The sequence below is a fragment of the Mustela erminea genome, chromosome 21, assembly GCF_009829155.1.
Source record: "Mustela erminea isolate mMusErm1 chromosome 21, mMusErm1.Pri, whole genome shotgun sequence".
Taxonomy (NCBI): Eukaryota; Metazoa; Chordata; class Mammalia; order Carnivora; family Mustelidae; genus Mustela; species Mustela erminea.
The window spans coordinates 25,415,889-25,430,110 of record NC_045634.1 but is presented as its reverse complement, the minus strand read 5'-3'; the positions used below and the strand labels follow the sequence as shown (position 1 = coordinate 25,430,110).

The 14,222-nt window shown below is 46.9% G+C and overlaps 1 protein-coding gene across 6 annotated transcripts in view; it reads right to left on the bottom strand.

The window, feature by feature from the left end:
* The window catches only part of ACSL1 (acyl-CoA synthetase long chain family member 1), a 70,234-nt gene that overhangs the window by 23,394 nt on the left and 32,618 nt on the right, over positions 1–14,222 (bottom strand). For all 6 annotated transcript variants that reach the window (XM_032328802.1, XM_032328801.1, XM_032328805.1 and 3 more), the window contains exons 3-4: positions 6,660–6,774; positions 2,285–2,349 (exon numbers count right to left, since the gene is read on the bottom strand). In XM_032328802.1, the coding sequence (XP_032184693.1) occupies positions 2,285–2,349; positions 6,660–6,774 (180 nt within the window). The remainder of the gene's footprint in view (positions 1–2,284; positions 2,350–6,659; positions 6,775–14,222) is intronic.

Genomic DNA, 14,222 nt, shown 5'->3' with positions numbered 1-14,222 from the left:
TATAATTTCATAAAATTATAAATAATACAAGGACACAGAATTATTATTATTATTATTATTATTATTATTATTGTGACCATCTGGAGTTATAAAGAGCAGCAAAGCAGCCCAAACTTGCCACTCGCTATAAAAACAGAAATAACAAGGTTGGGGGACACCCTCCTTCAAAAAACTTGTAAAAAGTTTACATAAAATAAAGAGATAAGAAAATAAATACTCTTATTGCAAGTAAAAATAGGTAGATTCATAAAAATTAGGGAGGACCATAAACTTGCCCCCATCCTCTCCCTATTCCTATTCCAAAGTAACTAAAAAAAATTTGTTTTAACCTTCAAATTTGGATTATTTTCCCGATTCTCAGTTGGTGGCTTCTCAAGAGCACTTGGGAATCACACCCACGCCCGTGGGACAAAGCCACACCTATTCTGGCCCAGAACTGTTTGTCCTGGCACATGGCGCCACCGCACTCTGCCTATGGGGACGAGAGCTGACACAGGTGAGGTGACAGCAAGAATGAAATGAATACGCTGATTGTTTTCGTCCCCGCGGCCTGTTTCACAACCTCTGCTCGCATGTCAGGGACAGGAGCCCGTGAAACGCCGCCGTGGCTGGCAGAGGGTATCAGGATAAACCGCAGGCATTTCTAGCTCTCGATAGAGGCTCCGTACATTTGTTCGGGAAACCTCAAAGGGACTCCCAGCCTCACAAAGGTCAGAGTCACTAGGCTAATGAAAAGGCTTGAAGGTACAAGTCCAGAGTTGGCTCCTCTGGGTCTAGTTTTAGGTCTTCACCAGCCTCTGGCTGAAATGTACCAAACACAGATGAATGTCTTCAGAAACTGCAGCAATTTTTAATCTGCCTCGAAAAAAATCCAATCGGCCAAGGACTTGCCTTCTCTGCCTTCCGGCTGACAAACAATAGAAGGAATCAGACAGCACTGGGGGGGATCTGTGAGGCCTGAAGCCCACCATGCAACACTGTGTGTCCAAAGCAATCAACTGTTTACACACCACGTGTGAAAATGAGGAGGCTCGGCAACTGCCTTATCTGGGCTCTGGTAAAGCAAAAGGAAAGAGGCAAACGCCCCCTGGCCCCAGGGCCACACAGCACATCGCTCCTTCCACTAGGAAGGTACGCCACGCTGTTCTGCTGCTCTGCTCTCCGTCAAGAGCTTCGCAAGCAAAGCCTTTTGCATTTCATTCATCCTCAGAAGAGGGAAGGGGAAGAAAACACGGTGTGTGTCCCCGTGTGCGGACGGCTGGTGAGCATGAGTCCCAGGCCGGCTTCGGGGTGCTTCGTGACCATCCCTGGTCCCATACACTCCAGCGTGTGTCAGCTATCAGGGCGCCCTTCCCACAGAACGCGGAAGGAGGAAGCTCATTTGTAGTCATGAATGCCACAGGATGACCTGTCCCTACAGCAGGGAGCCATTTCCTGGAAAGCCACGCTGCAAACACGAGGCAGCAGACTGGACAATTCCCAGGGGCTCCTGTACACTCTTGGGGTCCTACTGCCATGGGGGAGAGAAACAGGGGCTTCGAGATGTCCTGTTATCATGACAAAAATATAAAGCAAAGTCTTCCTGCTCTGCTTTCTGCCGTCAGCAACTATTTAAACAGCAGCAGCTGTGAATCAGCAGGGCCTGCAGAGGGACAAGAATAAATCCACCCCGATCCCAGCTTCCTTTGTGCTGATACAGTAATGCAGGTGTCGCCTCTGAACATCTGTACCACTCACTACAGCTGCCCCGTCACACCAGTCCCCAGTGGGTCAGGTTACCTAGACCAGAAGATGTGGATCTCACTTCCGGTCCCATTTTTGCCGCTGACCAACTGTGACCTTGGGCGAGTCCCATCCTTTCCTAGGGGCTGTTTTCTCATCTTTAAAATGAGAGAGTTGCTCTATATTGGGGCTTCTAAAAGTCTCTAGCACCCCGTAAGGCAGAGGAGAGCTTCTATCCCCTCACGGGCTTTGGGAGAGAGTCACCTGCTTCGAGCACATTTCTAGAATATTATCTCAGAATTATATTCTGCTCTACGGTGTGCCCACTTAAGTTCTACAAGAAAGTGCTTTTGAACCACCAATGAAGTGACTTAACCATTTTTTCCCAAATCTTTGTGTAAAACTTCTCCCTTCAGAGGCTGCACATTAACCTCAGAGCTCTGGGCTAGCCCAGCGCACAGATCCTGGAGTAAACTTTCAGTCCTCCCAGTCAGTAACTCCAAGAACGAACAGATTTCAGTCCCACAGTGTACGTGAGGACCCACAGAGCCAGAAAACTCACCTGTTTGTATGAAAGCCATTCGTAGGGCTGGTCTGGCTTCCGAGAGCCTAAACAAGGGCCATTATCTAAAAAAAGAAAAAAAGAATGAAAAACAAAAAATGGGTTTAATGTGCATAAATATTCTAATTGGTACCCGACTTCATTCTATAAAGTATCCGCAGACTTTGGTCCCCAGATTGGAAATAAGAAGGAGTTTAGATTAGAAATGTGTTCTCCCAGGGTTCTGGTGTGATTTTTTGTTTGTTTGTTTCTATTTTGTTCCTTAAATGGGGCTGGAGAAGAGGAAAAGTAAGAGGATACGAGGCAGGGGTGCCGGATGGCTCAGTCAGTCAAGCGTCTGCCTTTGGCTCAAGGGTCCTGGAATCCAGCCCTGCTCACCGGGGAGCCTGCTTCTCCCTCTGCCCCTGCCACTCCCCATGCCTGTGTTTTGTCTCTCACTCACTCTCTCTCAAATAAATAAATAAAATATATATTTTTTTAAAAAAGATATGAGGCAAATACAATTTTTAAGGGCAATCAATTTGTGAATTCTTCATACCCTATTGGTTTAGAAAGGAGTCAACAGCTGCATGGTAAAAAAAAAAAAAAAAAAAAAAAAAATCCTAGTGTAGGTTTCAGAAGAATCCCTCAAAATTTCTAAAGTGTAAAGCATTCTAACTCAGAATGTAAAAAGGAAAATGTGACTCTTAAATGTCCAAATTCTGATGACCTGGAATGTACTTACATGGGTGAAGCCTTACTGGCAGAGAAACAAAATAAGGAAAAGATACAAAATAAAGAGAAAATAAGGTGGGGTATTTGGGAAAGCAAAAAATTAAGAAATATCAGGATGTGTCCTGATTCTAACTTGGGTACTGAATAGGCAGAGAGCAAGAAAACCCGTATTACGTATTGCTGCTAAGGGCTAGTATAGTAAAAAGTACCACTGAGATCATTTATATTTGGAATCATGGGGGTTTCCTTCTGCAGATCGACCCCAAGCTCACACTACGCTCAAGTTTGTAACTGTGGAAGACAAAGCAATGTCCAGCTAAAGGAAAAAAAAAGGAAGAAAGAGAGGAGAAAAAGCTGCCATGTTCAGATGATGAGAGCTGACCACAGAGCTAAGGAGAAACACAGGCTCTGTGTTAAGCTGGGCCTCATAGCTCCTGCCACAGGGCGTGTTTTTGTCATCTCCCCTCTGGAACAGGGGACCTGCATTTCTGCTTTGAGACTACAGCGTATACAGCTGCCCCATTCTGCGTTTGAGTGTCTGCTGAGGTGTCCCGATTTGGTCTGGGGGCCTGGAGCATGGCAGGAAGGCTGAACCTGGCCCCATCGGCAGTGCATGAGGTAGGGCCCATGAGGCAGAGTCACGCCCTGGAGAAAAGGAGGGGGATGGGTGACGGGTCAATCCCGAGGACAGGGAGGACCCAGGCTGGACCGAGTCACTGCTTCACATTGACTTCTGGCTGTCTCTACTGCAGCCTTGAGGCAAACAGGAAAGAGCACTAGGGGCCTCCTTCTCAGACTCTCTGCCATTCATAGGGACTGTGATAAAGGCCAGGCCGGACATCACAAGTTCCACCAGACACACGCCATATGAAATAATGTTAGGTTATTCTCCCAGAACAGGGATTGGCAGTGTATGTAAGCCGCGGCCAAATCAAGCCTGCCACCTGTTTTTGTGAAGCCAGTCTTACCGGAGCACAGCCTCACTCGCTCATTTACATATTATCTAAGACCTTCAGCCGAGCAGGCCGGAGAGAGACTTTGTGGTCCCAAGAGTCTACATACTTACTATCTGGCCCTTTCCAGAAAAGGTTTACAGACCCCAGCTCCAGGACAGTTGGAACTTAAAAAAATACCATACCCGGGCCCTACTAACAACAACAAAAAAATTTTAATTCTTTTTTAAAAAAAAAAAAACTTAAACTCAATTAATTAACATGTAATGTATGATTTGTTTCAGGGGTAGAGGTCTGTGATTTGTCAGTCTTTTTTTTTTTTTTAAAGACTTTATTTATTTATTTATTTATTTTAAAAGATTTTATTTACTTCTCTGACAGACAGAGATCACAAGTAGGCAGGCAGAGAGAGAGGAGGAAGCAGGCTCCCTGCAGAGCAGAGAGCCCAATTCAGGGCTCGATCCCAGGACCCTGGGATCATGACGGGAGCCCAAGGCAGAGGCTTTAACCCACTGAGCCACCCAGGCACCCCTCATCAGTCTTATATAATGCCCAGTGCTCATTATAACACATACCCTCCCCAGTGTCCATCACCCAGCCCAATTCTTTATATAATTGGACAGGGATGGGTTCCGGGCAATACTGCTGTGCAGCAGAGGTGAGAATCCACAGGTTCGCAGGCAGAGCCCTCCTCTTACACGCGGCTCCCTGTGTACAGTCTGAAAAGACGAGCTTTTAACAACTCCACGCCGGCTTCTCCTTTCATTCAACAAACTCCCAAGTACCTTATCTAGATGCTGGTGTTTGCTCTCCTATAAAGGCTTCGTCATATGGTAGTCTAGGCAAATTAAAGCTTAGAATAAGGATGCCTGGGTAGCTCGGATGGTTAAGCGTCTGCCTTCGGCTCAGGCAGGGTCCTGGGATCAAGCCCCATGTCAGGCTCTCTGCTTAGCAGGGAGTCTGCTTCTCCCTCTCCCTCTGCCTGCTGCTCCCCCTCCCTCAAATAAATAAATAAAATCTTTAAAAAAAAATACTTAAAAAAAAAAGGCTTAGAATAAAAAAAGCTTCCCTGATGGGGGTTAGAAGGCAAAAGTGACCTACAAAGCAGCTTCCTTCAATCAGTATAGATTAAGAAGCGTGAACTTTGTTTTCTTCAACTTCTCTGTAACGGTCACATAAGATTTTCATTTTCTAAGTAAAGAAAGTGACCAAAAAATTCTTGAAAAGTTACTGTCTTGAGGTCAGAGGAGAGTCAGAAGGATAACGTAAGTCACCATACTAGCAGGATGAATTCATTCTCTGTTCACACTGAGAAAAACGTAAAAACATTTCTGCACATGGCTTTGTGGTAGTGGTAAAGATTCTATACACATATGTACAAATCTATACATATACAAATATTTAGTATACAAATATTTTGAAGTGGCTGTATGGAATGACCCACCCTGACCCTGACACTATATTTGAACAAGTTCAAAATATAGAAGTAAGTTGGCTTTCCCTTTATAGTGGGGCTTAATGAATCTTCTATAGGAACACTGGGTCAAAAACGCATTAGAGCCATCCAGTGTTACCAGTAGCCAGTAAAAAACAGGGCACTTCTGAGCGTGTATTATCTGAAATACATTGTGGGGCCAGAGTCGGCAACAGCACACAGTCCCTCACTGTCAGCCGACTCCAGTCTAGCTAATTGTGGCAAAAATAAAAGCTAGCCATCAAAAGATTTAAACAACAAACCATGAATCCCGGAGACCATTTCTACAGAGTAACCCGGAACAAGCCAAAACGAAGAGGTGAAAACACAAAGAGGGATGCGGGCAGCTGAGGAGACATTAATGGAGCACCTACTGTTTGCCAGGCCACGTGCCAGTGTCGAGAGAAGAGACAGCTGCCCTGCTCAAGGAGCCCTGGTGAGTGGGACAGAAGAGCAGGCGAGTGTCTCCGCTCCCTGGAGGGGCGATTACAGAAATAGGCACAAGATGCTGGCAGGGTCGGGGGGCGGGGGGAACAACACACCTAGAGGCAGGAGATGAAAAGGAAAGACTAGGGCAGTGGCACAGAAAAGGGAGAAATGCAACAGGCCCTATAGAGGGCCAGTACACAGAGACAAGCGCACGAAGGCGTGGGGTTATGAGAAAGGGGAGAGGGGTGCTGGTTTTGCAAGAGGTTCGGTGTAAACTTGAGGAGACTCTATCCGGAGCCTGGCAGGGAGAGAGGCCGGAAAGGCAGGCAGGAGCCGTGGAGCGCGGGCTGGGTTTCTCCGGCCACCGTTAGTGTGGGAGCATGTCCCGTGAGCCACACTTGCAAAGGCTCTCCTAGAACAGTACTTCCTTGGGATGTCAGTGTTTATTTCTCAAAATACGGGTCTCGTGGTCCAGTAAGTTTGAAAATGTTGGATCGGGCCCCATTAAACCCTTTGACCTCAGGAAATGTCAGTGCCCGATAATAAGCTAATCTCTGTGAGACTCTGCATAAAATCCAGGACACGCCGAAAACCTATTTGACCATGAGACCCTCTCTGCCCCAGGAGCAGCCAGAGGGGCTCGTGAGCTTTGGGGTTCACTCTTGAGATGGTATGGGAGGCGGCAGGGGACTTGAACAGGGGGAAGGGGATAGAGATGACAGCAAAAACGACGTCCTTGAGAGAGATCGCTTGTTCTCAGTGAAAATCACTGAACATTAGTCACACAAGTGCAGCAAAGGCTTACTTGAAATCTGGATGCCTCTCTGGAAGCCTTCGTACAAAGTTCTGACATCTTCGTAGAAATACACCAAGGGCTCATCGCTATCCAGCAGCGGGGATCTCCGAGCGCCATCGCTACCCTGTGCAAAGAGACACAGACGCAAGAGCACATTAGGGGAAAGACATTAAAAATAAAAAGCCTAATGTGTGCGCCCACCAGGCCCTCCACAGGACCCCTGTGGGGTCACTGCTCAGTATTTGTGGAATGAATGGAAGTGCAGGATTGCTAAGAGAACTCATTTGCCTGGGGTCAAGTGTAGCAGGCTTCAAAGAATCAAGGCTAAGACCAAACGGCCGTCAGAGGGGCCCATCTCTGAGCAGGGGTCTGGTCGGATAAGGGGAAGAGAACAGAAGAACTAGAAATGTGCTGCCACCACCACACAAGCCTCTACTATCAACGGCACGGGGGACGGAGCCCGCATCAGCTCTCATGGAAATGACAGGCCGTTTGCTTTTACTTCCATCCTGTGTATTCCTTTTGAGATGATTTCCACTGTTTGATCCCCATGTCCACAGCAGCATCTGGGAGGACCTTCTGATTTTCCAGGGAAATCAGACGACGACACAGGAACTTCTGGTACTACAGGAAAGGACCACTCACAAGTGGGAGAGACTATTTCTAGAGTGAGGTTTGAAGAAAGCAGAGAGAAAGCCTTCGCGAGAAAGGAGCAAAGGGCTGGGTCTCAGACAGCACAGTTGCTGATGGAGACACAAGCAGCATTCCAGGGCAAGAACCAACATGGAGAGCCTTCGTAGGTCATGACCGCCAGACAGACTTTGGTGGATCCTTTTTCTTCTTCTTCTTCTGTTGGTTTTTTTTTTTTGTGTGTGTGTGTGTTTTTTTTGTTTTTTGTTTTTTTGTTTTGTTTTTTTTAAAGATTTTTTATTTATTTACTTGAGAGAGAGACAGTGAGAGAGAGCATGAATGAGGAGAAGGTCAGAGAGAGAAGCAGACTCCCCATGGAGCTGGGAGTCCGATGCGGGACTCGATCCCGGGACTCCAGGATCATGACCTGAGCCGAAGGCAGTCGTCCAACCAACTGAGCCACCCAGGCGTCCCTGTGTGTGTGTTTTTAAAGATTTTATTTATTCATTTAACAGAGAGAGCGAGCAAGTGAGCGAGAGAGGGAACACAAGCCGGGAGAAACAGGCTTCCCACCAAGCAGGAAGCCCCATGTGGGGCTCTATCCCAGGACCCCAGGATCATGAATGACCCAAGCTGAAGGCAGACACTGAACAGACTGAGCCACCCAGGCACCCCTGTTTTTTGTTTGTTTGTTTATTTGGTTTTTTTTTTTTTTTTTTTTTTTTTTTGATTTCGGTAGGATTCTTCATATCTCCTGTAAGCTCTCCCCCCAACCAATTTATCATATATGGACTTCAAAAAAAAAAAAAGAACAGTACAGAAGTATATTAAGAAAAAAAAATGACTAGCCCTTATTATCAGTTCGATGAGTTCTTTCCAGACTTTTTTCTTTGCTTTACATAAGTTTATATAAACTCTTTCATTATCTACTAGATACTAAATATGTGTTTGACACTTGACCTAATGCAGCAAATCATTTTCTGGGATAAATATCACCCGATGATATATTTGACTCATCAGCGTACTCTATCTTGGCAGATGCCTGCTAACACCTGTGGCCATGATTCCAAACATAATTATTAATTATAACACACTACTTAATAAGGCAGACAAGTTATTCTCTGTTTGTACTATGGTAGGAAAATCTCTGCTCCGTAGAATCATGCGTCATGACGACTTAATCTCTGAGTCTGTTTGCTTGTCTGCAAAACGGGGATCCCGTGTGTCCGTGTCCAGGGTTACTCTCAGCTAAACAAAACTGGTCCTATAAAAGAGGAGTATGTAGAGTACGACTCAGACACCCTATAACAAGCCTTAACTACGAATGCCAGTCCTGCTTAGCCTGTATCTTTTCTCCAACAAATACTCTGATTAAAATTCAGAAGTAATTTTGTGGCTTTACAGTACGCATTGGAAGCCTTTTCAACCCGGGAAGGCACCCACCACAAAGAGCCAGGGCATCACGGCTACGGCAGGAGAAAAAGGAGCAAGGGACAGAGTGACAGAAAACAGGAAGAACAGAGGTGCGCCTGGTGGAGAGGAGCAAACAGCCACATGTAACCGCCTCCTGGCCGCTGGCCTGGCCTGGCCCACTATGCCTATCAAGCATGGCCAGGAGGCACAGACAGCTTGGTGACCCAGGTCCTCATGACCTCAGCTTAGGACAGGGCCTCCTATGCCTCCTATCCTGCCATGGTATCACTCGGGGGTCTCTCTGCAAAAGCAATCCTGCCCTCCCCCAGCATTCCACTGAAAACTCTCACAGCTATCAGTGGGGCAGAGGGGCATCAGGGGAATAAGACACAGAGCTTTCTCCGAAGGACCGCCGCGTCTTATCCTTACCAGGCCCTAAGGAAAGCAAGTTAGCTCACCCTTCCCTAGATCTACTGAATCAGAAACTCTGATCCAGCAGAGTGTGATCCAGCAGCTGTAGCAAGCCCTCCGGGGGATTCTGGTGCATGCTGGTAAGAACCACTCACTGGATGCATTAAGGTACGCAGGGGAATAGTGAAAATCAGAATGATGCGTCAGAAAGAGAGCTACAAGAAGTGAGGCAGCAGCACGAAGAATGGGATGGAGGGCAAGGGACCAGAGAAAAATGCACTCATGTGGGCCTGGGTGAGGGCAGTGCCAAGTGGGAACGGGGTGAAGGGTGCCACCAGAAGTCGGAAGGGTTAATAAACGGGATCTGCCCAGTCACCCGGTCTAAAGGAGGTGGTCTAAAAATAGCAGTTCCATTTAATCAAAAATAGAAGACTGGGCATGGGGGCCAGGTTTGAGAAGAGAGTCCGTTTAGCTTTGGATATAGGGAGACCATATCCCTTTCAAGATAGTAGGTCAACCTCCCAATCCCTATTTTGAGAATCACTGGTCTGGAGGATAATTTGATGACAAACTTTTGGTTAAATACTTCTTTGGTTAATTTTTTGGTGGTACATAATCCTCAAAACTTTGAGAAACATGGAAGTAACAGAGCCAAATCCAAGTTAAAGAAGTTAATTGAAGACAAGATTTTTATTATTCTTCTTCTAATTAGCAATCAGAATACTTAGCAAAGGTTTGAAGACGAAGCAATAAATGAGCTCTAGGCCCCAAAGGCACACCATTTAAGGCATAAGTGAAACTAGGTAAAAAGTCACACTGTCACTTACTCGTAATATACTCTGTAATTTCAAAATTTCTGAATGAAAGGGGAGGGGGGCACTACGCAAGATCTGTGCTTTGCAATGTGTTGCTCTATGAAATGATCACACATTCCCCTGAGGAATCACCATTTTAAAACAAAAGTGCTATTTATAAACACTGGGTGTTGGCAACCTTAATTACACCTACAAAGGGGAAAGGACTGCACTCGGGGTGTTGGGAATCAGGGGTGAAACTGAGCTCACATGTCTATATGTGCTACAAACTCAAGCCATTTCAAAAGGAGGGCATTCCATTACTGGGTCATGCAAGGACATGTCGCTATTTCTAGGAACATTTACTTAAATGAAACAAAAATACTTCTGGACTTCTGATATAACCTACAGATGGAGGGTAGAGGCTGGGGTTTCAATTATTTCCAAGAAACAGAGAGAGCAGGGGTTCCGAGGTGGCTCGGTTGGTTGGGCATATGCCTTGGGCTCAGAAGTGACCCCAAGGTCCTGGGATTGAGCCCCGTGTCGGGCTCCCTGCTCAATGGGGGCCTGCTTCCCCCTCTCCCTCTCCCCAGCTTGTGTTCTCTTTCTCTCTTGAATAAATAAATAATTAATAAATAAATGAAAAGAAGGAAGGAAGGAACAGGGAGAGATAAGCAGACAACCCCAACTAAACGTACAGGAAATCAGTCAGTAAGATTGAGTATCAAGGAGAATTATGCTATACACTTCTTTAATGTGGTTTCAGAGTCTTCTAATTTAAAAAAAAAAATAGAAAAGGTCATGAGTCAAATACACTACGGTCACATCAGTGGTCCTGAGTCCATTCGGCAACATCTCTATAAGCTAAGGTTCCTCTTGAGGTCAGTCTCCCCATGTGGGCTGAATTAGGAAATGAAAGTTCAAGTTCCACTTGGGGCCAGTAAGGGCAGGACCTCAGTGGATGTCTGCGTATCCGTGGTTCCCAAGACCGGAACCTTTGCCTATACGGGCCCTTGCTCCCACTTTCTGAAAGTTCACTTTATGAAACCTGACTTTTATGAAAGACTCGCATGAGTACTACCTGTTTCACCAACTGGACAAAATCCGAAGAGGAGTTTCACGTTTATGCAAAAAGGAGTTTTGTGTTTACATAGATCTTTTTGTAAAAGGGAAGTGGCATAACTGGAACTTCTGGAAAGTGGGGGGCACTCTTGCTTTATGCCCTTTAGGCTTACAAACGCTTTCAGAGGGGCGCTCTACTTATGGATACCAGGGGAAACCTGTATTTGATGAAAAGGACTCAAGATGATGAGAGTCATTTTGTGCACGCTCATATTTAAATGCAAAAATGGAATTACAGGGGTGCCTGGGTGGCTCAGTGGGTTAAAGCCTCTGCCTTTGGCTCCGGTCATGATCCCAGGGTCCTGGGATTGAGCCCCGCGATGATGGGTTCTCTGCTCAGCAGGGAGCCTGCTTCCCTTCCTCTCTCTCTGCTTACTTGTGATCTCTATCTGCCAAATAAATAAATAAAATCTTTTTTTAAAAAATGGAATTACACTCTTGTGAATTTCTGGGGGATAGAAAGATCCAGACTTTGTAAACTGGTCTTGTTCATCTCTGTCTAGAAAATGGGTATCCGCAGGCCATGACAGTCAAGTTCCCTCTGTGTTACTCCTGTTTACTCCTGCTGGGGGGGGGAGGGTCAGAAGGAGGAAGGGAGACAAGGGAGGGAAGGTGAACTACGAAACTTGTAAGGAAGCTGTGGAGGACGTGGCTGAATTTTAATGTTAAATCCATCTCCAGGGGAAAAACAGCAGAATCACAGCCCTAGGGGCATGGGGTTTTTATGGGTTGTTGGATTTTTGTTTATTCATTTATTTATTATTTTCTATTGCCAATATCCTCCATGTGAAACTTTCTTCCCAGCACTTACATTTTTACATGCCTCTTACCCTGCCCAGAGCATCACTGTCTTGCTCCACAGGCACAAAAACCACTCTTACATCCAGTGACCTCTTAGACTCCCTGGCCACCAATTCTCAATCCCACCAACACTAGATTTTTGCTGTATGAAACAGGGCCTTTAAAGGCCAGCCGGTCGGTAACCTTCCCACCTCAATTCCCGAACGCTAACAGACAGGACACGTAAAACACACCTAAACTCCCCGTGATATGCTGAGCTGTCTACATCCCAGCATAGCGGGGAACCGTCAGGCTCACTGTTCATGCTTACCCTTGAACAAACTGACTTCCCCAGATCCTTTACGCCCAGGGAGGAAAGAAAGGACAGAACCATCACGTCACCATCAGTGCTGGGTTCTGTCATCTGAGTGCAGGAACAATGGAGCTAAGTGACTATTTCCTGAGCACCCGCTACATGCCAGCCGCTCTGCAGGTGAGAAAGCAGCCCCAGGGCAAGGCTTTGGCAGGAAATGCCCTGGACGCAGCTCCATCGAAACTGGCATGGTAAGAAGATTCTGTGGGTCCCGAGCAGGTTCAAACTCACCCCCACACCACTCCTCTCCATCTTCAAGGAGCCAGGCCCAGATCACCGGTGGCCGACTCAGTTTTTTGGATCTTTAACACTTTCCCCTCATCCCAGAAGGGCGTCCATTTCACACCCCCCACCCGGTTTCCTACTTCCTGAGCCCCCACTTTCCCAAGCGAAGGATGTGCTTCCGGGGCGCGGGAGGGGGGGAGATCTGGCACAGCACTTGGAAACGATAGTTCTGTGCCCCAAGGCACATTTCAATGTCATCACGAGGGGACATCAGCCAACCAGAGAAGAGAAAATCGCACCCTCCCACCTCCGTGAGAGGGAAGAAAGTCTGGAGCCACCAAACCCCAAACCCACAAACACACATTGTCCCAGCAGGACAAAACTGCCTGTAGCATCTCTACGTGCCCGCCTTTAGACATGCCAACCATTCCGCTCCGCTGTGGGCGAGTCGACAGGGAACCAGTGTCTACTTCTCATCCATGGCCGGCCTTCTAGACATGAAGTATGAGAAGGAGAGAGTTTTGTCGAGGGGCTCGGAAAGTTTTCAGTTGTCATTTTTCATTTGACACGAGTCGCCCCGGCTATTTTTAAACTCAAATAAATATTCCAGCACACACTTCTGTCATTTATGAATACACACGTTCCCTGCTCAAGGAAGCCTGTGAGAGGCGGCATCCCTTGCACAAAATCAAAGCTCGTGGTCAGACCTGTTTGACCATACTCCTATTTAGTGAACAGTCGTAAGCGTTTACTGCCTGGTTAAATGGAACCGAGAAATAGATTTTTCTAAAACAATCATCTTTCTATCTTTGCATTCCTAAAGGCAGCTACTTAATAACCTCCGGGGCCTGGTCTTGGCATGGAGTCAGAAGCTCTGCCTTCAGTTCTCTGTCATGCCTGCCCTTGTCCATACGCCCACTCGCCCGCCCACCGTGGCCCCATGACCAGCGCCGCCTCCTCATTCAAATGACCGGTCACCTTCAATTAGCGGATGAGCCCAAAAACCTAGAGAAGCCCGGTGAAATGTCCTACGATGTGAGTGTAGCCAAGAAAAAAGTAACTAGCAAGGTTTTTCATACTTTTTTATTAAGAAGGTGGGGAGTCTTAGAAGACGTGCTAAAGTTAGGGCAAGGTATGAAAATGCTGATGTTTGCATACCCGCAGGATGCTAGGTCTAAACAAACACACCCCTTCCATCTACTCCCACTGCCCCAACTGCTAGGACCGCTTGCTAAAAATGCCCTCTGATGCCATAATGCTTTAGAAAAACGTGTTTGAAAACACTCTGAGCACCAGAGCAGCCAAGTTGCTAGGGATAAGATTAAAAAGCCAAATCTTTAAAAAAAGAAAAGCAAATCTTTGCATACGCCTTTAACCACACGCACAACGATTTTGCAGTCGGACCAGGGAAGCACGGGCGGGGGGGGAATGCTGACCGGACACCTGCTATTACAAACGGCAAGTGAATGGAGGTTGGCGCCCCCCAAACAGGAATTCCCACAAGTACTACTGACCGGTATGACACCAGCGCATCAAACCAGGAGATCCTCTGGGAGCCACCAGGACTTCCAGTCGACCATTCCAAGTCTCCTCCAGGATGAGAATTCTGTTTTTATTGAGGTTTCTAGTTACAAGTGACTGCAGAAACAGCTAGACTGTTGCTGGTATCTCTCCCTTCCTCTTCTTGCTCCCCTGCCACCTGCCACCGGGTTCGAATTCGTGAGTCTGACGCCCCCTGTTGCAAGTGCTCGGCCAAGGCCACCAGGCAGGCGGCCATGGGTGCACCATGTGAATGCACCCGCCCTTCCCACGGCTCTTCCTGCT